Genomic DNA, 27,683 nt, shown 5'->3' with positions numbered 1-27,683 from the left:
CTTTGGTAGCCACTCAACTCTCCCTTTTAAAGGGGTTATCTGGATACTATAACAGTTTTAATATGGGTAGAAATGGCAGAACGACACAGGAATCTGCTTCCAAATGCCCGTTCTCACCATCATACATGAAACTATACCTTATAGCACGAGCTTCCAGCTACATTTCCAAAGCACCCATCTCCAACGCAAGCCCCAGCATAATGTGAATCTACCTTATTGGGTCTCATGTTAGAGTTATAAAGAACCAGTAGTAAGCTTATTTTACAGTATAAGGTATAGTTATATGCGGTGGGGAAAATGGGAGCTCAGCACCCTATTCCAGCGCCAAATTCAAAATAGATTTACATTGTGGAAAGTGCACAGTGCTGCGCTATAGTCAGATATCATAACAACACTGGAGGTAAACTTTTATGTATGAAACTATGGGGGACATTAATGAAGACTGACGTACAAGTCTTAAATAAAGACCACTTTCTTTTTTTTTAACTGAACTTACTAGGTGGTGTATGAGGGGGCGAGAGGGGGATATGGCAGGCATACACCAGAGAGAAGAGGCAAATCTGCGCCTTCTCCCTGGCATACACCCAGGACACAGGCTTCGTAAATGTCCCCCTTTATGTTTAATTCTAGCAAAAAATAAATTAAGAAATATAACAAAACAATGTGAACGTATGTTTTTTGCTGTGGCATCTGTGGATAGAATTTAAAAATAGTGTGTGACCCCCTAAAGAACTGGCGCCAAATACCTTTTTAGGAACTCTGGACTTTGATGAAAAATAAGAGGAAAGTGAGACCCCAACCTCCCAGTTATTTAAGGCATTCTGATATAATATCCATAGTTATACTTGGAGCTTCCCCCTTGGTACGCACACAACATTTTTCATCACAAAGGCATCTGTTCTGCTGAAAGCGATATCCTATCCATAGCAAAAGTTAATCTGAAATAAAAGTTGACTGAGAAATCTATGTAATGTAGTCCTAGTCTGTAGTGACACGGAGATCGCTGTTCTATATTAGGAATGAAAGTAGCCTGACTATAAACACATCCCAGATACTATATACAAAAAAAAATCGATTGACCATATGGTTAGCCTTAAGGCACCGGCCATATCTGGTATCTCACAGTGGTTAACAGAAGTAAAATGACTGCATCATCACATTTACAGTCCTTAATATTAACATCCAAATATAGAGAGTGATAATGCTAGCATAGCAAAACTCAGAGTATAAAAGTATTGGGACGGCAATGTGGACGTATCCTTCCAGGCTCGGCATCTAGAGGTAAGCTGTCCAGCAGCAACGATGTGTGTGTCATACACTATCTTCAAAGCATCATGTTAACTATTGCAGATTTAGTTTTAGACTAACTATAACATGTTTAACCTCATTGGTTTATGAGAAATCTATGAGGAAAAATTGTCTTATTACATGTGAAATGAGAATTTAGTACCCAGCCCCCCATGCAAGAAAAATATATGGGACCCTTACTAGCCAGTGACCAAGCACCCTCTACTACCTCTTTAATCCACAAATAAATTCTTAATACCTTACATAAATGCAGATAGTAGGAGGCTGGTTAAAAGGTGCTGGTGGTCCCATATCTACTGGGCCCCTGTGCAGCTAGCATTGTATGTCTGGCCCTGTCTGTAAGTCTAAGAGGGTACAGTGGTGTAGAGAGTCTTAGAGGCCATGCAATGTGCCCTGGGAAAAAGGTAAAATGCCTTCTTGAAGAGACCACCAAACTAAGGGCTATGCTTAAAAGCTTACTCTTGTCTTGAGAAGAAATACTATGCCTATAGGTCTGTAAATCTGAGAGGGTAATGTGTCTTCTTGAGGAGACCAAAAACTGGTGTAGGCAGTCTTAGAGGCCATGCAATGCTTCTTTGCAAAAGAGGGTAATGTGTCTCTTTGAAGAGTTCATGTCAAAAGTTTTGATCAGTCCGGGTCTGAGTGTTCATACCTGTACCGATAGGAAGAACGAGCCGGGAGAAGACGTGCTGCAGCGTATCTTCTCTCTGCTCTGAGTTAGAAAGAAAGAGAGAGACATACTGGCGCTCTATGGAGCCAGACTCTTTTTTCTAACTCAGAGCGGGAAGAGGACACACTGCAGCGTGGTTCTTTCTCCCGATCGGTATGGGTATGAACACTCACACCTGGACCGATTAAAACTTTTGACATGTCTCTATGACATGTCAAAAGTTTTTTTGTAATCACAATGACACTTTAAGGACATGCTGAGAGAGAAAACTTATTGGGCCAGGGCTTGAAGGGTGAGATGATTTATTTTAAGAATTGAAGTCCTCAAACAATTGTTTATGACATAGACATTGAGCAAAAGAAAGAATATAGGCTAAAGAGACATAGATATAGAATTATTATTTGTTATAACCAGAACTTTTTCCACCCACAGCTAAGATCCTTTGAACGCTATTTTCCATCGTAGAAGGATACACAAAGGTAATAAAATCGAATGTTTCGTATAAATGTAGCTTGTACACCGCGAAAGAAGATAAAAGAGATTTTACCTTAGGCTAAATGATTGCTTAGAATTTTTTCATTCATTCCATACAGAAAATCATCAGCCATGGGTGACGGTGAGATGGCTGCCTTTGGGGCGGCAGCACAATACCTCCGAAAATCAGAGAAGGAAAGAATTGAGGCCCAAAATCGCCCATTTGATGCCAAATCATCTGTCTTTGTGATTGACCCAAAGACGATGTATGTAAAAGGAACTGTTACAGGTCGGGAAGGAGGAAAAGTCACCGTAAAGAAGGAAGATAACACCGTAAGCTTGATAGGATAGAGATTCAGTAGATTACAAAACATAAAAATTACTAAATAATAAAGTGTCTCATCTGACAATGTTTCTTTATTCTTTGCAGACTGTAACAGTGAAGGAAGATGAAATTTTCCCTATGAACCCCCCAAAGTACGATAAAATAGAAGACATGGCGATGATGACCCACTTGAACGAACCATCTGTCCTGTATAATCTCAAAGAGCGTTATGCAGCCTGGATGATATACGTAAGCCTTGTACACTTCTCGACTTGATGAATGAAGCCTTGGCCATTGAGACTCTATATTTAATGTTTTTTTTGGTCTTTCATCAGACCTATTCTGGCCTGTTTTGTGCCACAGTCAATCCCTACAAGTGGCTGCCTGTGTACAACCCTGAAGTAGTGGCTGCCTATAGAGGCAAGAAGCGTCAGGAGGCCCCCCCACACATCTTCTCCATCTCTGATAATGCCTATCAGGCCATGTTGACTGGTAAGTACATTCTTTATTCTATTGTAGGGCCTACTGCCCAAATTGTTTATTATAAATAACCAATTATAAAAGACTGCATGATTCCCTTGGATATTATGTTATATCACAAGCTCATGATCAAGACAGGTTAAATAAATTATTAGATAGACTGATGATGCATGTTATAGGATAAATGACTATAGTATGTCCACTAAATAGCCCACCAGAGGACTATTATGAATATGTGCATATGACACTAGTATTTCAAGGTTAAGGTACGGACATGATAGATCACATATGCTCAACAGTCTATAGACCATATAGACCAAACTATAGACGAAAGCCAGCGCATTAGTTTAGCATTTATATAAGAACTCATCAGGTAGTTTTATACAGGCCTAAATTTGGCTGAATCAGTATTTGTAGGAACAATGACCCATGTAAAAAGGCCACCGATGAGCCAAGGAACAAGAAAATGCTTGTTCATAAGCTGATTAATCTTTTGTGTGGGCATTTAAAACACTGTTATTGGCCGCGCATCACCCATTAAAGATATAATTAAAGGACCACCCAAATGATCTAGTGATTGCTTGTGCAGCCCGTTCTGTTAAATAATTGAGCCGTGTATAGGCTTATTAAATGAGTGCCCATCGATGAGATCAGTGTTTGTTACCATGCCCCTGTCAACTCATGTAAAAGGACCTTAGAAAACAGCAACAACATCTATTACAGTTTATGTTGTCTGTATAAAAATCATCTGTCTAATTTCAGTTAGTATTTATGAAACACACATGTATATATTTTAGTGGTCACTAATGTTTCTTTTTTTTTTAATCAGATCGTGAAAACCAGTCTGTCCTGATTACGTAAGTATGCGACAGAAGGGACTAAATAGATGGAATTGTAACAATTGAAAATGTCACTTAAAAGGCTCTTGATTCTATAGTGACAAGTTGCCTTACTCTTAATGGCTTTTACAAATGAATATATTAGTATTTTATCAATTTATGAGATCAGGAGAAAGTTGAAATAAAAAAGATAAGCAGGGTCAGCTTCTGGCATAAGCAAATGGACTAAACATGGAATTGTTCTGTGTTTAGTGTATGGCACTATTATGTATTTGTGACAAATTTTGGTAGCATTGTTTAACTATTTAGCAGCAAGTTTTACCAATTTTTTGCATCAATTATGTTGTTCATCACAGGTGCCTACAGAGATCTTCACAGGCTGATAAAAGAGGAGGAAATTTCCATAGAATAATTCATTGAATGATTATAGACTACCACTTCTACCAATTTAAAAATAATAATTTTCTAGGTCTTCATATTCATGATTATGATTTATGATTACATGAACTAGCAATCATTGACCACTTATATTTCTGATCTACTTGACTTTCAAGTATTTATCATAATAATACCATGTTTCAAATACATAGTGGAGAATCTGGTGCCGGGAAGACTGTGAACACGAAACGTGTCATCCAGTACTTTGCAACAATTGCAGCTATTGGTGACCCAAAGAAGAAGGAGGAAGAAGCTGCAAAAAATAAGGTAATCTGACATTCTGTAATGTTAATACCTGTTGGTACATATGGGTTAGGTCTGTTTGTGTCCTGATGAATAAGTATCTTACAATTTATACTCCTTTTTATTCTTGCTTAGGGCACCCTTGAAGACCAGATTATCCAGGCTAACCCATTGCTAGAGGCTTTTGGTAACGCCAAGACCGTCAGAAATGACAACTCCTCACGTTTTGTAAGTTTCACGCACTGGTCATTGTAATAAAAAGACTAAACAATTATCAGTTAGCAAAAGTAACATTTCTTCTATGTTGAAATCTTTAGGGTAAATTCATCAGAATCCACTTTGGTACCACAGGAAAACTGTCTTCTGCTGATATTGAAACTTGTAAGTTCAGTCAAGTTTCTAGAAAGTATTTATTGCCCCATTTGTGAGTTCAAACTTTTACATATAAAGTTATAACATTTGCTTACTTTATTTTCCCCAGATCTACTGGAAAAGTCCAGAGTAACATTCCAGCTGTCTGCAGAAAGAAGCTACCATATCTTCTACCAGATCATGTCCAACAAGAAGCCAGAGCTAATTGGTTAGTCACAACATAAAAATGAGCATGTGATTCAGTCACTGACAATAAGTTTGTATAGTAAAAACCTGTTACTTATTACAGACCAGCTATTGATCACAACAAACCCATACGACTTTCCATTCGTAAGCCAAGGTGAGATCACAGTGGCCAGCATTGATGACCAGGAGGAGTTGATGGCTACAGATGTAAGTTAACTTCCCGACCCAGTGTACTATAGACTTTCCCTAGTAATAATTCCTTCTAAAAGGTTCCGTCTTTTACTTTCAGAGTGCCATTGACATTCTGGGGTTCACTTCAGACGAAAAGATTGGCATCTACAAACTGACTGGGGCCGTCATGCACCATGGTAACATGAAATTCAAGCAGAAGCAAAGAGAGGAGCAGGCTGAGCCTGATGGCACAGAAGGTAGGTTCAAGGATGTAAACTTTCAATTTGATGGAAGCCATTCCTTAAAATGGATTGCATATATGATTATCTTGTCACTTTTACTTTTTGAATTGTGCAAATCTTCAATCTGAATATAAAATGTGAATAACCGTATATAATAGCAAATAAAAAAAAAATGATTTTCAGTGGCTGACAAGATTGCCTATCTGACGGGTTTGAACTCAGCCGATCTGCTGAAAGCTTTGTGCTACCCAAGAGTCAAAGTCGGAAATGAATTTGTGACCAAAGGTCAAACTGTTCAGCAGGTGAGTCCACGTGTTGTAATGTACGGATCAAAAACTGAAGTTTGTCACAAAACTGACACAGACATAACTTGCGGTTAGGTGACCAACTCTGTAGGTGCCTTGGCCAAGTCCATCTTTGAGAAGATGTTCTTGTGGATGGTCATCCGTATTAACCAGCAGCTGGACACCAAGCAGCCAAGACAGCACTTCATCGGAGTCTTGGATATTGCCGGCTTTGAGATCTTTGACGTAAGTAACATAACATGATACATACAAGACTGCACAAATGTATCATTAATATAACAACTAATGAAAGTATTTTCTTATAATCAGTTCAACAGCTTGGAACAACTCTGTATCAACTTCACCAATGAGAAGCTGCAACAGTTTTTCAACCACCACATGTTTGTGCTGGAACAAGAGGAATACAAGAAGGAAGGAATTGACTGGGAGTTCATCGACTTCGGCATGGACCTGGCTGCCTGCATTGAGCTTATTGAGAAGGTATTAAATGCACAAATAGAAAACACAGTACACAACAGAACTCAATTGGTTTAACCGCAGTCATGAAAAAAAAAGTTAACACTTAATGTGTGGTATCCACAAGAAGCTCGCTATTCTACATTGAAAAATTTAGCTAAATTATCCACCTATTAAAGCTGTACATGCTATAGGTTTACAGTTTCTATTCTAATAAAAGTATCCCTTTGCCATGCAGCCAATGGGCATCTTCTCCATCCTTGAAGAGGAGTGCATGTTCCCCAAGGCAACAGACACATCCTTTACAAACAAGCTGTATGATCAACATCTGGGCAAGTCCAACAACTTCCAGAAACCCAAACCTGGCAAAGGCAAAGCCGAGGCTCACTTCTCCCTGGTCCACTACGCTGGCACTGTGGACTACAACATCAGTGGCTGGCTAGACAAGAACAAGGACCCACTGAATGAGACCGTCATTGGACTCTACCAGAAGTCTTCAGTGAAACTCTTGTCTTTCCTGTATTCTGCCTATGCTGGTGCAGAAGCAGGTATTATTTTATCACTATTAGACACTCTAAATTACTACATACAACATATCTAATAGAACAAAACATAACAAAATTTTATGTGGTTTAGACACCGGTGGAAAGAAAGGTGGTAAGAAGAAGGGTTCTTCCTTCCAGACTGTGTCTGCGCTTTTCAGGGTATGTATAAAACACTTCAATGCAGAAGTTTTTATATTTGTGTCTACAATTTATATTAGATTTTCTCATGTATATAATTTCATACATCTAAAGGAAAATCTGAACAAGCTGATGACCACCTTAAGAAGCACACATCCCCACTTTGTGCGCTGTCTGATCCCCAATGAAACCAAAACCCCAGGTACAATGTTTGAGGTTTTATTACGGAAATAATGCTTTTTGGCTTAGTACTTACAAGATATTTTGTCTGTATAGGTGCTATGGATCACTACCTGGTCATGCACCAGCTCAGGTGTAATGGTGTGCTTGAAGGCATCAGGATTTGCAGGAAAGGATTTCCCAGCAGAATCCTCTATGGTGATTTCAAACAGCGGTATGGATTAAACTTTTCTTTAATAGATATAGGTAGAAATGTGTATTAAATAAAAACAAATCAACAAATTTATCACATATTTTGTCAATGTAGTTACAAGGTCCTGAATGCCAGCGCTATTCCAGAAGGTCAGTTCATTGACAGCAAGAAAGCCTCAGAGAAGCTTCTTGGATCCATCGACGTTGACCACACACAATACAAGTTTGGACACACAAAGGTATTTTTTTGTACTATATCTTTTCAGATTATGGAAAGTATTTCAAGAACATTATTCATTTTATATCAATGTCTATGAATTAAGGTCTTCTTCAAGGCTGGGCTGTTGGGTACCCTTGAGGAGATGCGAGATGAGAAGTTGGCACAGCTGATTACTCGTACTCAGGCCATCTGCAGGGGATACCTCATGAGAGTTGAGTTCAAGAAAATGATGGAGAGGAGGTAGCTTTAACTTTACATTTAGACTACTACACTATCTGTTTTTTATGGACTATGTTTGTGATATAAATGTGCTTTGTGTCCAGAGAGTCCATCTTCTGCATTCAGTACAACATCCGTGCTTTCATGAATGTCAAAACTTGGCCATGGATGAAACTTTACTTCAAGATTAAGCCTCTTCTGAAAAGCGCCGAGTCAGAAAAGGAGATGGCCAACATGAAAGATGAATTTGAGAAGACAAAGGAAGCCCTGGTTAAGTCAGAAGCAAAGAGAAAAGAGCTGGAGGAGAAGATGGTCAGTATTCTACAGGAGAAAAATGACCTGCAGCTTCAAGTTTCATCTGTAAGTACTGTAGCTATGAAAGACATGTGTAACCATTAGACAATGAACATAATGTGGCTTTCAAAGAATAAATGACTTAAATTTCTAAAAGAGTCACTGAAATAGACACATTTGTTTTCCCAAATGCATTTTGCAGGAATCTGAAAATCTTGCAGATGCTGAGGAAAGATGTGAAGGTCTCATCAAAGCCAAGATTCAACTGGAAGCCAAAATAAAAGAGATCAATGAGAGGCTAGAGGATGAAGAAGAATCAAATGCTGAACTCACTGCCAAGAAGAGGAAACTGGAGGATGAGTGCTCTGAGCTGAAGAAGGACATTGATGATCTTGAGCTGACACTAGCCAAAGTAGAGAAGGAGAAACATGCCACAGAGAACAAGGTGAGCTTTTGTAAGATGACTATGGCTATACAAATGCATGACAAAGGTTCATACACTTTTGACTGTTTGAAAAACTGGAATCTCTTTCTCAAAAAAAATAGGTTAAAAACCTTACTGAAGAAATGGCAGTCCTTGATGAAAGCATAGCCAAACTTACAAAAGAAAAGAAGGCCCTACAGGAAGCCCACCAACAAACTTTGGACGATCTTCAAGCTGAAGAGGACAAAGTTAATACTCTGACTAAGGCCAAGACTAAGCTGGAGCAACAAGTCGATGATGTATGTGCAGAAATGAAGAAAGTGTCTTTGGTAATAGCAATGAAAGTGACGCGATAACACTAACATGTTTTTTCATCTTAGCTTGAAGGATCTCTTGAACAAGAGAAGAAGCTTCGCATGGACTTGGAGAGGTCAAAGAGAAAGCTGGAAGGAGATCTTAAGTTGGCTCAGGAGTCTACAATGGACCTTGAAAATGATAAACAGCAACTGGATGAAAAAGTTAAGAAGTAAGATGTTTTTTCTTTTATATCTTCCAATCATTTCTGATATAACAGCAGCATGACTGGTAACTTTACAGTGTCATTGTTTATATCTAAGTCTATTATTATCATGCCAAGTGCCTTATTATATCTGGAGCAGATTTTGTAATTTTCTCCATGCATGTGTTATAATGGTTTTTTTCATCTGAAGGACTAGGTGATCTGATATTTGTTCTATGTATTTTCTGATACGATACATCTCTTACTTTTATTGAACAGGAAGGACTTTGAAATCAGTCAACTCCAGAGTAAGATTGAGGATGAACAGGCTCTAGCAGCTCAGCTACAAAAGAAGATTAAAGAGCTACAGGTATAATCTTGTAGTCGTACAATGAACATAAACAAAATTCCTATTTGCTATGTCTCTTCATACCGTACTAAATTGTATTAATAAAACAATAGGCTCGTATTGAGGAACTGGAGGAAGAAATTGAAGCAGAACGTGCAGCTCGTGCCAAGGCTGAGAAGCAGCGTGCTGACCTCTCAAGAGAGCTTGAAGAGATCAGTGAGCGCCTGGAAGAAGCTGGTGGAGCAACCTCTGCCCAGATTGAGATGAACAAGAAGCGTGAGGCTGAATTCCAGAAGATGCGTCGCGACCTAGAAGAAGCCACCTTACAACATGAATCCACTGCTGCAGCTCTCCGTAAGAAGCATGCCGATAGTGCAGCTGAGTTTGGGGAACAAATTGATAATCTGCAGCGGGTCAAACAGAAACTGGAAAAGGAGAAGAGTGAACTCAAAATGGAGGTTGATGACCTTGCCAGCAACATGGAATCTGTCTCCAAAGCAAAAGTAAGTAGAATAGATTAATACAACATACTTGACAGCTGCTGCAATCTTGCAGAATAAAATAAAAAAATGTTACTCGACCTTATAGGCAAACTTGGAGAAAATGTGCCGAACACTGGAGGACCAATACAGTGAAGTAAAGACAAAGGAAGATGAGCACCTTAGGGTGCTTAATGATTTAAATGCCCAAAAAGCACGTCTTCAGACTGAAAATGGTAACTTTTAAAGATAAATATAATGAAAAATAATCGGAATCAAAGAATAGAAGTTTGACATTGCTTTACTTGTAATAATCAGGGGAATTTGGCCGTCAACTGGAGGAGAAAGAATCTTTAATTTCTCAGCTTTCCAGAGGAAAACAGGCTTTCACCCAACAGATTGAAGAGCTGAAAAGACAATTAGAAGAAGAAGTAAAGGTATGACTATAGATGTATCAGGCATTGTAACCAGGACACTGTGATTACTTATTCTCCCAAATAATGTTTAACAACTAGTAACAATCTAAAAAGAAAAAGTGACCACACCAAAAGTAAATGTTTTCTAACGAACAGGCTAAGAACGCACTTGCACATGGACTTCAGTCTGCCCGCCATGACTGTGACTTGCTGAGGGAACAATTTGAAGAGGAACAAGAGGCAAAGGGTGAACTTCAACGTGCATTGTCTAAAGCCAATGGTGAAGTGTCTCAGTGGAGAACAAAATATGAGACAGATGCAATCCAGCGTACAGAGGAGTTAGAAGAAGCCAAGTAGGTCACCTTAAATCGATATGCATATATTAAATTTAAAATCAAATTAATCACTATTTAGACTTTATATTCTATTTTCTTGATTAACAGGAAGAAGCTTGCACAACGCCTACAGGAAGCTGAGGAACAGATTGAGGCTGTCAACTCAAAATGTGCCTCTCTAGAGAAGACCAAACAAAGACTTCAAGGAGAGGTTGAAGACCTCATGATAGATGTAGAAAGATCCAACTCAGCCTGCGCTGCCCTTGATAAGAAGCAGAGAAACTTTGACAAGGTAATTCATTGCGTTACTAGACTTTGATATCATGTTTTAAGTTTAAGGTAATATTTGCAAAGTTTGGAAAATCGGACAATATGTTTTGGTAGGACATACATAGACTAATTTCTTATAATGGAAGAATTTTAATTTTAATACTGAGATATTATCTTCTCTAGGTTCTCGCAGACTGGAAACAGAAATTTGAGGAAGCTCAGGCTGAGCTTGAAGCTTCCCAGAAGGAATCAAGATCTCTTAGTACAGAGGTGTTTAAGATAAAGAATTCATATGAAGAAACACTTGACCACCTTGAAACACTAAAGAGGGAAAATAAGAATCTTCAACGTAAGTCGCACCATTTTCTATAGATATGGAATACATGCAGATATATGGAAATAGTTATGGAATATGGAAGTACAGAAAACTTTCACAATAATTTCCTCTCGTCATCTCTTGGCTCATAGCTTCTTTTGATTGTTCCCCTTCCAGAGGAGATTTCTGACTTAACTGAACAAGTTGCTGAGTCTGGAAAGAGCATTCATGAAATCGAAAAAGCTAAGAAACAGGTAGAACAGGAGAAGTCTGATCTACAATCAGCTCTGGAAGAAGCAGAGGTCAGTAGACTAAAAGATTGGACAAAATGTTAAAGTGTTACTTATTATAATGTAAACTTAACAATCTGTATAATCTAGGGATCTCTGGAACACGAAGAGGCCAAGATCCTGCGTGTCCAACTTGAACTTAATCAAATAAAGTCTGAAATTGACAGAAAAATTGCTGAGAAAGATGAAGAGATTGAGCAGATCAAGAGAAACAGCCAGAGAGCACTGGAATCCATGCAGAGCACTCTGGATTCTGAAATCAGAAGCAGAAATGATGCTCTGAGGCTGAAGAAAAAGATGGAGGGTGATCTTAATGAGATGGAGATCCAACTGAGCCATGCCAACCGCCAGGCTGCTGAGGCCCAGAAACAACTCAGGAATGTACAGGGACAATTGAAGGTATGTCATTTGAAGGTAGTTTTGGGGTTGAGATAAGAATACAGACTTGATAATAAAATGAATTATTTCTCTTCAGGATACCCAACTGCATCTTGATGACGCCTTAAGAGGAAATGATGACCTGAAGGAACAGCTGGCTATTGTAGAAAGGAGAAATAACCTCATGACAGTAGAAGTTGAAGAGATCAGGTCTGCCCTGGAACAAACTGAGCGTGGCCGCAAAGTGGCTGAGCAAGAGCTCCTGGATGTCACCGAGCGTGTTCAGCTTCTACACTCGCAGGTTGGACTGAGCTATCATTCTGTGCAACAACAATGCATTTCTAATATTTCTTCACTAATATTACAAATTGTCCCTGTACAGAACACTAGCCTCATCAACACCAAGAAGAAGCTTGAATCCGATGTATCTCAACTTCAAAGTGAAGTGGAGGAGGCCATCCAAGAATCAAGGAATGCTGAGGAAAAAGCCAAGAAGGCTATTACAGATGTAAGTCATGATTCCTTTTTCACAATAATTGTAGGGAATAAGCAAGAATTCCCTGTTTAATGAACATAAACATAAACCAATGTGACCTTTACACTTTGCAAAGTATATTAGCAACACATCATTTCAAGTCTTTCTAAACCTTTACACTTCTTCTGACTTTATTATCATCCTAGGCTGCCATGATGGCTGAAGAACTGAAGAAGGAACAAGACACCAGCGCTCACCTTGAGAGGATGAAGAAGAATCTTGAGCAGACAGTGAAGGATCTTCAGCATCGTCTTGATGAGGCAGAGCAGTTGGCTATGAAAGGTGGCAAGAAGCAGATCCAAAAACTGGAGTCCAGAGTAAGAAAATGTTGTTGATGAGAGTATTTCTGAAACAAATGCATATGGGGATAATGCAGTTTATCCTGATAATATAAACTGTACTTTTAGGTGCGTGAACTTGAGAACGAGCTTGACGCTGAACAGAAGAGAGGTTCAGATGCCATTAAGGGAGTCCGCAAGTATGAGAGGAGAGTCAAAGAACTTTCATACCAGGTAAATTTGTGTAACAGACCTTTATAAAATGAATGTACTGTAATAGTATCACAACCAATTTTACCCATTACATCCTCCATTCGCAGGGTGAGGAAGACAAGAAGAACGTGTTCAGGCTTCAGGACTTAGTGGACAAATTGCAGCTGAAGGTCAAAGCTTACAAGAGACAGGCAGAGGAGTCTGTAAGTCTCTCTACATTTTGATAATATATGAGAATTTTCAGGGATTCCATCTTCTCAACAAAATGTTATTCTTGTAGGAGGAACAAGCCAACACCCATCTGTCCCGATTCAGGAAGTCACAGCATGAGTTGGAAGAAGCTGAAGAACGTGCCGACATTGCAGAATCTCAGGTTAACAAACTGAGAGCCAAGAGCCGCGACATTGGCAAGGTGAGATCGAGGAGCTCCAATCTCTCTTTAACCTGAAAGTTTCATAGTGTGCAAAATGAATACTGCGCAAAGGAATCTCAGAAACTAAACCCAATGACTAAAATATGTCTTTTTCTCTCTGCAGAAGGCAGAAGAATAAAGGAAGATCGGAGGTGAAATATTTACAAAGGTGTTCATAAAATATGGGCCGGTTTTGTAAATATTGGGTCAGCTTTGTAGGTTTTTTAGCTCTAGATGCAAATAAATTTTCTGCAGACGGTGTCTTGGTTTTGTGGATTTATTTTTAAAAGCTGTAAAATATGGTAAAACAAAATGTCCAAGATAAGAAGGGCAGGATATGCACAGCTCACAAGAATGAGAAAGTGGGTGCACAGTGCCAGTACATGCAAAGTCTAAGCATAAAAAATATAAAAGACGTGCACTATAATGGAAACAATGGCACGCCAAATATTAGATGTATAAAGGTACTTTATTTCATCAGGTACAAAAATACAAAAAAAAAGATCCCAATTAAAACCATTTAAAAATCCCCAAAAACTCCAGGGAAAGCATAACGTCTAATGCTATCCAGGACAGACAACCCCATATACTTAACTTTGTATAACACTACATAACTTTGTATAACTGTTTCTGACTGTGACTAGAAGACATTTAAACATCACTCATAGAGCACAACGATCATGAAGATGTTGACCTTGTTGATCATGTGTTTTGAGTGGAGTTACTCTTTGATTAACTTATATATTACACAACCCTATGAAAACAGGCTTTTTACTAGTGGAAAATGGCATGTATTCATAAATGTCTTAGAGTCCCATTTCTACACCCCTGAGAATCAATAAGGGCATGTTTGATCACACAGGACCAGGGGCGGATTAACTTTACCATAGGACTCGGGCTGTTCACCAAGCCTGCCCCCCCCCCACCATCCCACTGTAAATATGGCAGCACTAGTGGGGTGTTCATAGTACAGGATAGATAATGTCAAGATGCCCCGATTTGTGCAAAATTGCAGTAAAAAAAAAGCAGCATATTTTTGCAAATCATTTGAATTGTAGCCAGAAGACACTACACTACTAAAAGGATAAGTCTTTTTGGGTGGCTATGGGCCCCCGGGAGCTCAGGGCCCTGGCCTACGGCCTGGAACAGACCTATTATAGTCTGCTACTACATATTGCTTGTGATTGTTGAAGTGGTCACCACTGTTCCTGATGATCTGGGCACCAGTAGATTGTATCTACAGTTCCTGACGCTATGCAAAAAGAACCCACAGAAAGATCCCTAGTTTACTGACTGGGCTATGTTATTTTGGCACTGTATGGTTATATACAAAGTGTTATATTGTACACCATAGGGGAGGCAGTCAATTGAAGGTCCTGTACAGGGCACCACCTAACCCCTCTATGACGTGGCTCCATTGATTCTAATGGAGCTGCATCATAGAGGGGCAGGAAAAGTATGGAGAAGGGGCAAAGGAGTTTAAAGGAGAAGAAGCTAGCTGTTGGCTTATTGAGTGTTCAGTTGACCGCTATCTATTGTGTATGTCCACCTTAAGCCTCATCTCACCTGGTCACCTGACGAATCATTTTCAAGTTTAAATATTAGAGGAGGATAAGAGGTATGAGTGTTATACTTAATGAGCCTCATGTCTTAGTGGAGAAAAGTGCTGAATGTGATAAAATGGCTTTAGTTTTAAAATACCAAAATGTCAGCACTAGTAGGCCATTCATTGGATATACATAAACCTCTATAGTGACCTTCTGGGAGTACTAAGTACAAGCATATATTTCACCTCCAATCTGTATTTAATACTGTTTACTGAAATGTGTTGGTAGGTGCTAAGCAGGCAGTATCATAGGATTGCAGGACTTAAGTAACTAATATCCTCATGGTAGCTGAAATTTTGTAGTCCAAGCCGTTTGTAATGCCTTTCGGTTCACACGGCTGTTGCCAAAAGCTTTTAGTGTGGCACACTGAAGACAGATCAGTTTAATTTTTGGTACGATGACAGATTGAAATCCTTTCTTGGCTGGTGATTTAATACAGAACAAGGATTTAAAATTAGCAAATCCCATAAGGCAGATTTACAAAATGCTCTTGATTTAGCTCCATGAGCCATAAAGACTGTAGCAATAGCTGAATAACACAATATTCTATGTCAGGATTGGAAAAACAAGAATGGGGAAAAAGAAAAAAATACATAATAAAATATAGTTACCATAGTGGAGGACTAAATACTCTGCAGAATGCTTGGGTTGGAGCTAGAAACGTTACTGCTCATACAGTCCAGTAAATAATTAACTACTAAAATTTCACACTAGAGTGGAAAATAACTACCTAAGGACCATGTTGTCCACTCGTGAATCATCCTACTTTTCTTTGTTCTCCTGTCTACTTGATGTTTGACAGTTACTATAAAACTGTCTTACAGCTGATCCATTGCTGTGGATCAGCCAGCCCTGTGATGTTAAGGGTTCCTTTCATTAAAAATCCCTGGTTAATGCAGTTCTGTATGGATTATAGCATAAGTATTTGAAACTGCTGGTTAACGTAGTTTATCTTGTTACAAGTTTCTGTGTTTTGGTAGTGCCATCTTGCTTCTGCTAGGGAAAGATATTACAAGTTTTCCTTAGGAACGCTGCAGGTGCAGTGAGATTTAGTATGTTTGGTGATTTTATCACAACCAGTTCCTGTCATCTGTTGGTAAGTTGCTGTTCTTGTTGCCTGCTAGTACTTCTGCTACCCATCCAATTCAGCCCTACTTTAAGTTCTGGGGGAACCTGAGCACTGGAAGACACAGTCAAGACCTGGAAAAGGCAGGTGCTGTGGGTGAAGTACAGTCCTGCTGTCTAGTGACTAGCTTTAAGGACAACAGGTAGGCTTGATGAGCTGACAGGTCCATGGGTTCTATCATACCATACCATAGAAACACTCTGGTAGAAGTGGTCATCTGTAATTAAAGTTACCTCACATATGTGCTATCTTCTGTTCTAAAGAGGTTGACCATGGAAAATTAACATCTGCAGGATAGGGGACAAGTAAGAGATTGCGGGAGGGCCGACCCACGTATGCTGAATAAGCTGAATAAGCACTCTTCCAGCTTACTCAGCTCTCTGGCAGTTTCGTAGTTATGTATAGAGCTGCAGATCACATGCTGTACCCGCAGCTCCATTCATAACAAAGAAGCCAGGGGCCCGATACAGAGATAAGTGTGTGTGTGTGTGTGTGGGGGGGGGGGGGTACTATGGATAGGGGACAAGTTAAAGGGGTTATCCAGCGCTACAAAAACATGGCCACTTTTCCCCCTACTGTTGTCTCCGGTTCAGGTGTGGTTTGCAATTAAGCTCCATTTACTTCAATGGAACTGAGTTTCAAAACCCCACCCAAACTGGAGACAACAGTAGGGGGAAAGTGGCCATGTTTTTACTATGGATTTCTAATGAAGTTGGAGTTTTTCAGCTGTCACTGTGTGAGCGGAGATGTTTACGTCCCCTCTTCCCACAAGGAGGTAATTCCAGAGCCTTCCCAGTCGTATCCTCACTTGACTTGGATCAGATGTCGCCTTCTCTCGCTCAGGTTACAGCTATATACAGCCTGGAACGTGCAATAAAAATCCTCCCTCATATACTTCACAATCAAATAACTGTATGCAGCGCAGGAAACTGATCAGTAAGAATTCCAGGATTCTAGGAACATTTGGACCAAAAAATAAGCACAATAAATCCTAAGGCGTTATTCACACGTTCAGTAATATTTTCTAGTCCTGAAACAACCCGCTAAATATTACGGATTGGACATCTGTCGTACATCCGTATTTCCGTAAATCCGTTTTTACTACTGACTGCTTTATACAAGTTAATAAAGTTGAGTAGGTTAAAAACAAAATAGCACCAGTTTGCCCAACCCCTTAAATAAGTCAGATGATCGCTTGTCAGCCTGTGGTTGCCTAGAAACAGAACCTTGTGACCTATGAGTCATCCGTATTTTTTTAAGGGAATACGGAAATACGGATGCCAAACATGTTGCAATCCGTAAGCAATTGATTTCAATGAGAGGATCCGTAAACAAATCTGGGTCCGTACTGGGTCCGCACTAGGACATGTCCTTTTTTTTCGGCATTGATTTTCATCCGTTTCATCTAGTGTGAATAGCCCAATAGACATCAATGTGCACTAACTCGCATACGGAGATACGGATCCGTAAATTACGGGACGTGTGAATAAGGCCTAATACCCCAAATCCCACCCGGAGATGCACTACAAACGCTACAATGGAAGGAAGGAAATTTGAATAGTGAGCGCAGTTCTAGAGGTAACTGGAGGAGACTGAAGGATGAGACATGATGTAACAGCAGAATAGTGAGTGAGTGCAGCTCTAGAAGATGAGACATGATGTTAAAGCAGAATAGTAAGTACAGCTCAAGAGGATAAGACATGATGTTACTGCAGAATAGTGAGTGCAGCTCTGAAGACGTGATGTAAAAGCAGAATAGTGACTGCAGCACTGGAGCATAAGACATGATGTAACAGCAGAATAGTGAGTGCAGCTCTGGAGACATGATGTAACAGCAGTACAGTGAAGGAAGCTCTAGAGAACATTGGAGGATAAGACATGATGTAACAGCAGAATAGTGAGTGCAGCTCTGGAGCATGATGTAACAGCAGTAGTGAGGGAAGCTCTAGAGAACATTGGAGGATATGACATGATGTAACAGCAGAATAGTGAGTGCAGCTCTGGAGGTGACTGGAGGATAAGGCATGATGTAACAGCAGATTAGTGACCCTATAGTTCTTATAGATATGTAGGTTATCTCTCACCTGTGATTCCTTATCTCCAGTTACCTCACAAGAATGGAGGGCTCTGCCCAGTATGGAGCAGCCCTTGGTAGATATGATGTCACAATAAGGGGCGGAGCCTATCTGGCCTCTCCACCAAACAGGAAGTAGAAGCACTGGGCTCCATGTACCAGAACAGACAGTGAAACCATCCTATTGCCAATAGCAACCAATCACAGAGCAGTTAAGGAAAGTACAGCTGCACTCCAGTTGCTATGGGCAACAAGGATAGGTTTTATATTAAGCAAAGTCTCCCCAAGTAAGTGTTCCTGTCTATATGTGTGGTGGGGAAGAGACGGGGAGGGCAGGAATTACATGGGACTGTATGTTGGAGGAAGCTGAGGGGAGTGCAGTGATGTGATTTATATGGGAAGATGCTGGGTGGTGGGCAGTATTGTTATTTACATGGGACTGTATGTTGTAGGAGGCTGAGGGGAAAGTAATGATGCTATTTACATGGGACTGTATATTGTAGAAGGCTTAGGGAGAGTAATGATGCTATTTACATGGGACTGTATGTTCTAGGAGGCTTAGGGAGAGTAATGATGCTATTTACATGGGACTGTATGTTCTAGGAGGCTTAGGGAGAGTAATGATGCTATTTACATGGGACTGTATGTTCTAGGAGGCAGCTACGCCCTATGGTATAGGACAGTGCCATGCTCTGCAGACAGAGGAAGGTCTTCTGTGGTGATTTCTGAGGTGGGTTAATAATGTTGTACTGACCTGTGCTGTATACCCAGCTCTGCATTGTATACACACACAGCTCTGCATTGTATACACACACAGCTCTGCATTGTATACACACACAGCTCTGCATTGTATACACACACAGCTCTGCATTGTATACACACACAGCTCTGCATTGTATACACACACAGCTCTGCATTGTATACACACACAGCTCTGCATTGTACACACACAGCTCTGCATTGTATATACACACACAGCTCTGCATTGTATATACACACACAGCTCTGCATTGTATATACACACACAGCTCTGCATTGTATATACACACACAGCTCTGCATTGTATATACACACACAGCTCTGCATTGTACACACACAGCTCTGCATTGTATATACACACACAGCTCTGCATTGTATATACACACACAGCTCTGCATTGTACACACACAGCTCTGCATTGTATACACACACAGCTCTGCATTGTACACACACAGCTCTGCATTGTATATACACACACAGCTCTGCATTGTATATACACACACAGCTCTGCATTGTACACACACAGCTCTGCATTGTATACACACACAGCTCTGCATTGTACACACACAGCTCTGCATTGTATATACACACACAGCTCTGCATTGTATATACACACACAGCTCTGCATTGTATATACACACACAGCTCTGCATTGTATATACACACACAGCTCTGCATTGTACACACACAGCTCTGCATTGTACACACACAGCTCTGCATTGTATACACTTATAGCTCTGCATTGTACACATACAGCTCTGCATTGTATATACACACACAGCTCTGCATTGTACACACACAGCTCTGCATTGTACACACACAGCTCTGCATTGTACACACACAGCTCTGCATTGTAACATACCTCCCAACTTTTGCAAAGAGCAAAGAGGGACATGTGCGCCGCGATCGAATTGCCACGCCCCCATAGCGACCCTCAATAGCCACGCCCCCATAGCAACCCTCCGTAGCCACTCCCCTACAGTCACCACATGCTGCTGACCAGGGGCGCAACTAGAAATGGCTGGGCCCCATAGCAAACTTTTGATTGGGGCCCCCACCCCCTTAATCGACCACTACGCCATCAACACACTCAGCTCTACACAGGTTCTGTACACCATATAAATTACAGTACAGTTATATTAAGTGACTCACAGGAGACGTCTTCTCTGATGGGAGTTGTTTCCTTCATTTTCTTCTTCATCCTTCCTGGGCCATTAGAACTTCTCCGAGCCACAAATCCACAGAATCTGCCAGAGAAACATATTAGGCTCCTCACTATGGCACCATCCTCATCTCTATACACACTGCACATCTGTATTGGCCCCTTTACTCCCTTGTTTAGTGGATAGCCCTGACACTATGTGATCCCCTTATAGTATATGCCCCTCTGTGTATTCCCCCTTACCGATGCCACCCTTGTTGGCCCCTTATAAATTACCCCCCGTGTTGTCCATCCCCCTTATAGATGGTCCCCCATGTTGTCCCCCTATAGATGCCCTCTCATTTGGTCCCCTTATAAATGCCCCCTCATGGTGTCCCCCTATAGATGGCCCCCTGTATTATCCCCCTATATATACCTCCCTGTATAATCCACCATAGATTGGCCCCCCTGTATTATCCCCCATAGATGGCCCCCTGTATATCCCCCATAGATGCCCCCCCTGTATATCCCCCATAGATGGCCCCCTGTATATTCCCAATAGATGCTTCCCCTGTATATCCCCCATAGATGTCCCCCCTGTATATCCCCCATAGATGGCCCCCTGTATTATCCCCCGTAGATGGCCCCCCTGTATATCCCCCATAGATGTCCCCCTGTATATCACCCATAGATGGACCCCTGTATTATCCCCCTATATATACCCCCCTGTATATCCCCCATAGATTGCCCCCCTGTATATCCCCCATAGATGGCCCCCCTGTATATCCCCCATAGATGGCCCCCTGTATATTTCCCCTATAGATGGGCCCCCTGTATATCCCCCATAGATGTCCCCCCTGTATATCCCCCATAGATGTCCCCCCTGTATATCCCCCATAGATGTCCCCCCTTTATATCCCCCATAGATGTCCCCCTGTATATCCCCCATAGATGTCCCCCCTGTATATCCCCCATAGATGGCCCCCTGTATATCCCCCATAGATGGCCCCCCTGTATATCCCTCATAGATGGCCCCCTGTATATACCCCATAGATGGCCCCACCCTGTATTATCCCCCTTTGCAAAGCAGATAGAAAATAAAAAAAAACACAACTCACCTAACTCCCCCGTCAGCTGTCTTCTCCTCTTCTCCCGGGGGGCGTCCTGGGGATTCCCGGGCTGAACAGGTGTCTGGCTCAGAGTGGCACAGTGTCCGCCGGGGCAAGTACTTCCGGCGCAGGGTGCATCTCTAACAAGTGCTCCTGTGCTGGAAGTACAGACTGGGGGCGGACGCTGAGCTCACCGGTACCTGTGCTGCTGGGACAGCAATACGATGGCAAGGGGGGGCAGCATCCCCGGCAGCACAGGTACCAGTGAGCTCAGCGTCCGCCCCTAGCCTGTACACAGGAGCGCTTATTAGTGCTTGAAGTCCCTGCGCCAGAATTACTTACCCTGGCCCCCGGCGGACACCAAGCCACTCCGAGCCTGTCACCTGTGCTGCCTGGGAATCCCCGGGACACCCCTGGACCCAGGGGCGTAGTTTATGTCTCCTGGGCCCTGGTGCGAGAGGCCAACTTGGGCCCTGTCCCCCCTCCTTTCACGACCAAGTGATGCTATTGGTGTGTGTGTGTGTGTGTATATATATATATATATATATATATATATATATATATATATATATATATATATATACACACTCACCGGCCACTTTATTAGGTACACCTGTCCAACTGCACGTTACCACTTAATTTCTAATCAGCCAATCACATGGCGGCAACTCAGTGCATTTAGGCATGTAGACATGGTCAAGACAATCTCCTGCAGTTCAAACCGAGCATCAGTATGGGGAAGAAAGGTGATTTGAGTGCCTTTGAACGTGGCATGGTTGTTGGTGCCAGAAGGGCTGGTCTGAGTATTTCAGAAACTGATGATCTACTGGGATTTCCACGCACAACCATCTCTAGGGTTTACAGAGAATGGTCCGAAAAAGAAAAACATCCAGTAAACGGCAGTTCTGTGGGCGGAAATGCCTTGTTGATGCCAGAGGTCAGAGGAGAATGGGCAGACTGGTTCGAGCTGCTCAAATAGCCAACCGTTACAACCAAGGTAGGCAGAAGAGCCTCTCTGAACGCACAGTACGTCCAACTTTGAGGCAGATGGGCTGCAGCAGCAGAAGACCACACCGGGTGCCACTCCTTTCAGCTAAGAACAGGAAACTGAGGCTACAATTTGCACAAGCTCATCGAAATTGGACTGTAGAAGATTGGAAAAAACGTTGCCTGGTCTGATGAGTCTCGATTTCTGCTGCGACATTCGGATGGTAGGGTCAGAATTTGGCGTCAACAACATGAAAGCATGGATCCATCCTGCCTTGTATCAACTGTTCAGGCTGGTGGTGGTGGTGTCATGGTGTGGGGAATATTTTCTTGGCACTCTTTGGGCCCCTTGGTACCAATTGAGCATCGTTGCAACGCCACAGCCTACCTGAGTATTGTTGCTGACCATGTCCATCTCTTTATGACCACAATGGACCCAACATCTGATGGCTACTTTCAGCAGGATAATGCGCCATGTCATAAAGCTAGAATCATCTCAGACTGGTTTCTTGAACATGACAATGAGTTCACTGTACTCCAATGGCCTCCACAGTCACCAGATCTCAATCCAATAGAGCATCTTTGGGATGTGGTGGAACGGGAGATTGGCATCATGGATGTGCAGCCGACAAATCTGCGGCAACTGTGTGATGCCATCATGTCAATATGGACCAAAATCTCTGAGGAAGCTTCCAGCACCTTGTTGTATCTATGCCACGAAGAATTGAGGCAGTTCTGAAGGCAAAAGGGGGTCCAACCCGTTACTAGCATGGTGTACCTAATAAAGTGGCCGGTGAGTGTATATATATATATATATATATATATATATATATATATATATATATACACCAAGACAGATATTACCAATAACACCAGCATATTGGAAGAGAAAGTATTACCACTGTACATATAACCGCCATACTGTTACCGACCAAATCCTGTATACTGAGACCAATATTACCAGTAATACCAGTATATAGGAAGTAAACATTACTGTTACACCACAACCACTACCATCACCACCATATTGTTACTGACCAAATCCAGTATACTAAATCACCTCATCCAGTCATATAGAGGTGGCCCCAGCTCTACACAGGTTCTATACACCATATACATTACAGTGCAGTTATATCAGGTGACTCACAGGAGACGTCTTTTCTGATCGGAGTTCTTTCCTTTTCATCTTCTTCTCCATCCGTCCTGGGCCATTATGAGAACTTCTCCGAGCCACGAATCCACAGAATCTGCCAGACAGACATATTAGTCTCCTCACTCTGGCACCATCCTCATCTCTATACACACTGCACATCTGTATTGGCCCCTTTACACCCTCATTTAGTGAGTAGCCCTGACTCTATGTGACCCCCTAATAATATATGCCCCCCTCTGTATATTCCCTCTCCCCCTATGTTGCCCCCCCAAATAGATGGCCCCTCTCCCCCCATGTTGCCCTCCTTATAGATTGCCCCCTCTCCCCCCACCCTCCCTTATAGAGGGCCTCCTCTCCCTCCTCCATATAGATGGCCCCCTCTACCCTCTCCCTTATAGATGGCCTCCTCTCCCCCTCCTTATAGATGGCCCCCTCTACCCCCTCTCTTATAGATGGCCCCCTCTCTCCTCACCCTCCCTTATGGATGGTCCCCTCTCCCCCCACCCTCCCTTATAGATGGCCCCCTCTCCCCCCACCCTCCCTTATTGATGGTCCCCCTCCCTTATAGATGGTCCCCATTCCCCCCTCCCTTATAGATGGTCCCCATTCCCCCCCACCCTTATCGATTGTCCCCTCCCCCCCCTCCCTTATAGATGGTCCCCTTCCCCCCCCTCCCTTATAGATGGTCCCTCTTTCCCCCACCCTCATAGATGGCCCCCTCTTTCCCCCCACCCTCATAGATGGCCCCCTCTTTCCCCCCACCCTCATAGATGGCCCCCTCTTTCCCCCCACCCTCATAGATGGCCCCCTCTTTCCCCCCACTCTCATAGATGGCCCCCTCTTTCCCCCCACCCTCATAGATGGCCCCCTCTTTCCCCCCACCCTCATAGATGGCCCCCTCTTTCCCCCCACCCTCATAGATGCCCCCCTCCTTCCCCCCACCCTCATAGATGCCCCCCTCCTTCCCCCCACCCTCACAGATGGTCCCCTCCTTCCCCCCACCCTCACAGATGGTCCCCTCTTTCCCCCCACCCTCACAGATGGTCCCCTTTCCCCCCACCCTCACAGATGCCCCCCCTTCCCCCCACCCTCACAGATGCCCCCCTCTTTCCCCCCACCCTCACAGATGCCCCCCTCTTTCCCCCCACCCTCATAGATGCCCCCCTCTTCCCCCCCACCCTCATAGATGGTCCCCTTTCCCCCCCACCCTCATAGATGCCCCCTCTTTCCCCCCACCCTCATAGATGCCCCCTCTTCCCCCACCCTCATAGATGCCCCCCTCTTTCCCCCCACCCTCATAGATGCCCCCCTCTTTTCCCCCACCCTCATAGATGCCCCCCTCCCTCATAGATGCCCCCCTCCCTCATAGATGGCCCCCTCTTTCTCCCCACCCTGCAGGCTGATAAAAAACAAAACAAAACTTAACTCACCTGACAACGCGCTCCCACGTTGATCCTCACTCCTCCTGGTCTGTCCCCCGGCTGCTGCGCGGCTGCTGGGGGTGTCGCGTCTTATCCCCGGCAGCGCGCGCATCCCAGAGCTCCCTGCGCGCCGGAACCGGAGGTCAGGGCCCAAGGCGCGCAGGGAGCTATGGGATGCGCGCGCTGCCGGGGTCCCGACACCCCCGGCTGCCGCGCAGCAGCCGGGGGAAGACGGAGCCGGACTCTTGTGACCGCAAGCAAAACAATGCTTGCGGTCACAAGAGTGATTGATCGGGAGGGCCCCGCGGGCCCCCCTTCGTGGCCACTGCCTGGACCCCAAACAGCTGTAGCACCCGGGAGGACTGCTCGGCCGCCGGGTGCTACAGGCTATGTGAGCTCCGGGGGCCACGCCACAGGCCCCCAATACGGCGTGGCCACGTAGCGGCCGATATGGCTGCCACGGCGGTAGTTCCGCCACTGCTGCTGACTGAATAGTGCCCGATATAGTATCCAATCCCCCCAAAAATGCCCTATATAGTATCCAATCCCCCATTATAGTGCCCCACATAGTATCTAATCCCCCCAATAGTGCCACACATAGTATCCAATCCCCCACATAGTGCCCTACATAGTATCCAATCCCCCACATAGTGCCCCACATAGTATTCAATGCCCCCATATAGTGCCCCACATAGTAGCCTATGCCCCCATATAGTGCCCACATAGTATCCAATCCCCCCAATAGTGCCCACATAGTATCCAATCCCCCAATAGTGCCACACATAGTATCCAATTCCCCACATAGTGCCCCACATAGTATCCAATCCCCCACATAGTATCCAATGCCCCCATATAGTGCCCCACATAGTATCCAATGCCCCATATAGTGCCCCACATAGTATCCAATCCCCCACATAGTAGCCAATGCCCCCATATAGTGCCCCACATAGTAGCCTATACCCCCATATAGTGCCCCACATAGTAGCCTATGCCCCCATATATGCCCCACATAGTATCCAATGCCCCCATATAGTGCCCCACATAGTATCCAATGCCCCATATAGTGCCCCACATAGTAGCCACTGCCCCCATATAGTGCCCCACATAGTAGCCTATGCCCCCATATAGTGCCCAAATAGTAGCCAATGCCCTCATATAGTGCCCCACATAGTTGCCAATCCTCATATAGTGCCCCACATAATAGCCAATCCCCATATAGTGCCCCACATAGAAGCCCAATCCCTCCATATAGTGCCCCACATAGTAGCCAATCCCCATATAGTGCCCCACATAGTAGCCAATCCCCCATAGAGTGCCCCACATAGTAGCCAATGCCTCATATAGTGCCCACATAGTAGCCAATGCCCCCATATATGCCCCACATAGTAGCCAATGCCCCCATATAGTGTCCCACATAGTAACCAATCCCCCATATAGTAACCAATCCCCCCATATAGTAACCAATCCCCCCATATAGTAGCCAATCGCCCATATAGCGCCCCACATAGTAGCAAATCCTCCCATTTGTGTGGCCCGACCAGAAAAACAATAAACTAGTAACTGACCTGTCCGCCGGTCCCAGCAGCTCCTCTCCCGGCAGAGCGCGCACTCCCTTCATCCTCCAGGGCGGGCAGTGCGGTATACAGACACTGACTGTGCCGGAAGTAATTCATGATAGAGGCTGCAGGTCACTTCCGGCACAGTCAGTGTCTGTATACCGCACTGCCCGCCCTGGAGGATGAAGGGAGTGCGCGCTCTGCCGGGAGAGGAGCTGCTGGGACCGGCGGACAGGTCAGTTACTAGTTTATTGTTTTTTACGGTGGGGCCACATATAATGCGGGACACTGGTTGCCGTTCCGGGACCGCGGTACAGCACCCCGAAAACGGGACTGTCCCGCGGAATCCGGGACAGTTGGGAGCTATGTGTATATACACACACAGCTCTGCATTGTATATACACACACAGCTCTGCATTGTATATATACACACAGCTCTACATTGTACACACACAGCTCTGCATTGTACACACACAGCTCTGCATTGTATGTACACACACAGCTCTGCATTGTACACACACAGCTCTGCATTGTATATACACACACAGCTCTGCATTGTACACACACAGCTCTGCATTGTACACACACAGCTCTGCATTGTATATACTCACCCACAGCTCTGCATTGTACACACACAGCTCTGCATTGTATATACACACCTACAGCTCTGCATTGTATACACACCTACAGCTCTGCATTGTATACACACCCACAGATCTGCATTGTACACACACAGCTCTGCATTGTATATGCACACCCACAGCTCTGCATTGTATATACACACACAGCTCTGCATTGTACACACACAGCTCTGCATTGTACACATACAGCTCTGCATTGTATATACACACCCACAGCTCTGCATTGTATTCACACACACCTGGCCTTGCTGACTGACAGCTTTCCCACTTATGGCCATGATTCTAAAGACATTGCACAGGAGGGGACCCCAAGCTGAACTTTTGCCCTAGGGCCCATGAACCTGTAGCTCTGCCCCTGGGGCCCCTCTTTCCTGGGTACCATAGTGGGGCCCATTCTGAACTCCTCTTCATTTGTCCCTTATATTAACTTCCATGTTGCCTTCCAGTAATAACATCGGCACACATCCCATCACTGCCACCAGCCATGACCCTGTGTGCCCGGCCCATGACCAGTACAAGTCTAACAACCCTCTAAGTAAATGACAGCCAGCAGAGATCCAAAATACTATGGAAAAATGATCCACATTTGAATTTAAAAAAGTAAGTAAACTCAAAAAG

The 27,683-nt window shown here is 43.4% G+C and overlaps 1 protein-coding gene and 1 long non-coding RNA gene across 2 annotated transcripts in view; both read left to right on the top strand.

Annotated features, from left to right (window-relative positions):
• Nucleotides 1-1,242: 1,242 nt before the first annotated feature.
• LOC138772696 (myosin-1B) lies at nt 1,243-13,752 on the top strand. Its single transcript, XM_069953275.1, has 41 exons — nt 1,243-1,281; nt 2,411-2,457; nt 2,572-2,785; nt 2,883-3,026; nt 3,113-3,269; nt 4,087-4,114; nt 4,687-4,801; nt 4,913-5,005; nt 5,095-5,158; nt 5,259-5,357; nt 5,439-5,542; nt 5,625-5,763; nt 5,932-6,050; nt 6,129-6,278; nt 6,363-6,533; nt 6,748-7,057; nt 7,146-7,213; nt 7,307-7,394; nt 7,469-7,586; nt 7,680-7,803; nt 7,888-8,024; nt 8,108-8,363; nt 8,500-8,742; nt 8,844-9,020; nt 9,102-9,247; nt 9,500-9,590; nt 9,683-10,072; nt 10,158-10,284; nt 10,367-10,485; nt 10,621-10,817; nt 10,908-11,091; nt 11,253-11,418; nt 11,563-11,687; nt 11,766-12,074; nt 12,151-12,354; nt 12,436-12,561; nt 12,735-12,905; nt 12,996-13,100; nt 13,187-13,282; nt 13,360-13,491; nt 13,616-13,752. Exons 3-41 carry the CDS (start codon nt 2,585-2,587, stop codon nt 13,628-13,630), a joined length of 5,808 nt encoding a protein of 1,935 aa, XP_069809376.1. The 5' UTR covers nt 1,243-1,281; nt 2,411-2,457; nt 2,572-2,584; the 3' UTR covers nt 13,631-13,752.
• A 4,674-nt stretch (nt 13,753-18,426) lies between these two features.
• The window catches only part of LOC138772698 (uncharacterized), a 28,665-nt gene continuing 19,408 nt past the window's right edge, over nt 18,427-27,683 (top strand). The window contains exons 1-3 of the long non-coding RNA XR_011359800.1: nt 18,427-18,585; nt 18,952-19,028; nt 27,512-27,665. This is a non-coding gene — a long non-coding RNA (uncharacterized lncRNA). The remainder of the gene's footprint in view (nt 18,586-18,951; nt 19,029-27,511; nt 27,666-27,683) is intronic.

This window comes from Dendropsophus ebraccatus, chromosome 14 (genome assembly GCF_027789765.1).
Source record: "Dendropsophus ebraccatus isolate aDenEbr1 chromosome 14, aDenEbr1.pat, whole genome shotgun sequence".
Lineage (NCBI taxonomy): Eukaryota > Metazoa > Chordata > Amphibia > Anura > Hylidae > Dendropsophus > Dendropsophus ebraccatus.
Note: the sequence above shows the minus strand (reverse complement) of the source record. Positions and strands in the feature narration are given on the sequence as shown.

Excerpts from the sequence above, each read along its gene's own strand:
- LOC138772696 (XM_069953275.1), top strand. The coding sequence starts at position 2,585 with ATGGGTGACGGTGAGATGGCTGCCTTTGGGGCGGCAGCACAATACCTC. Across the intron at positions 5,159-5,258 it reads TTCTGCTGATATTGAAACTT|ATCTACTGGAAAAGTCCAGA; the intron begins GTAAGTTCAGTC and ends TATTTTCCCCAG. Across the intron at positions 12,906-12,995 it reads TCCAAAAACTGGAGTCCAGA|GTGCGTGAACTTGAGAACGA; the intron begins GTAAGAAAATGT and ends CTGTACTTTTAG.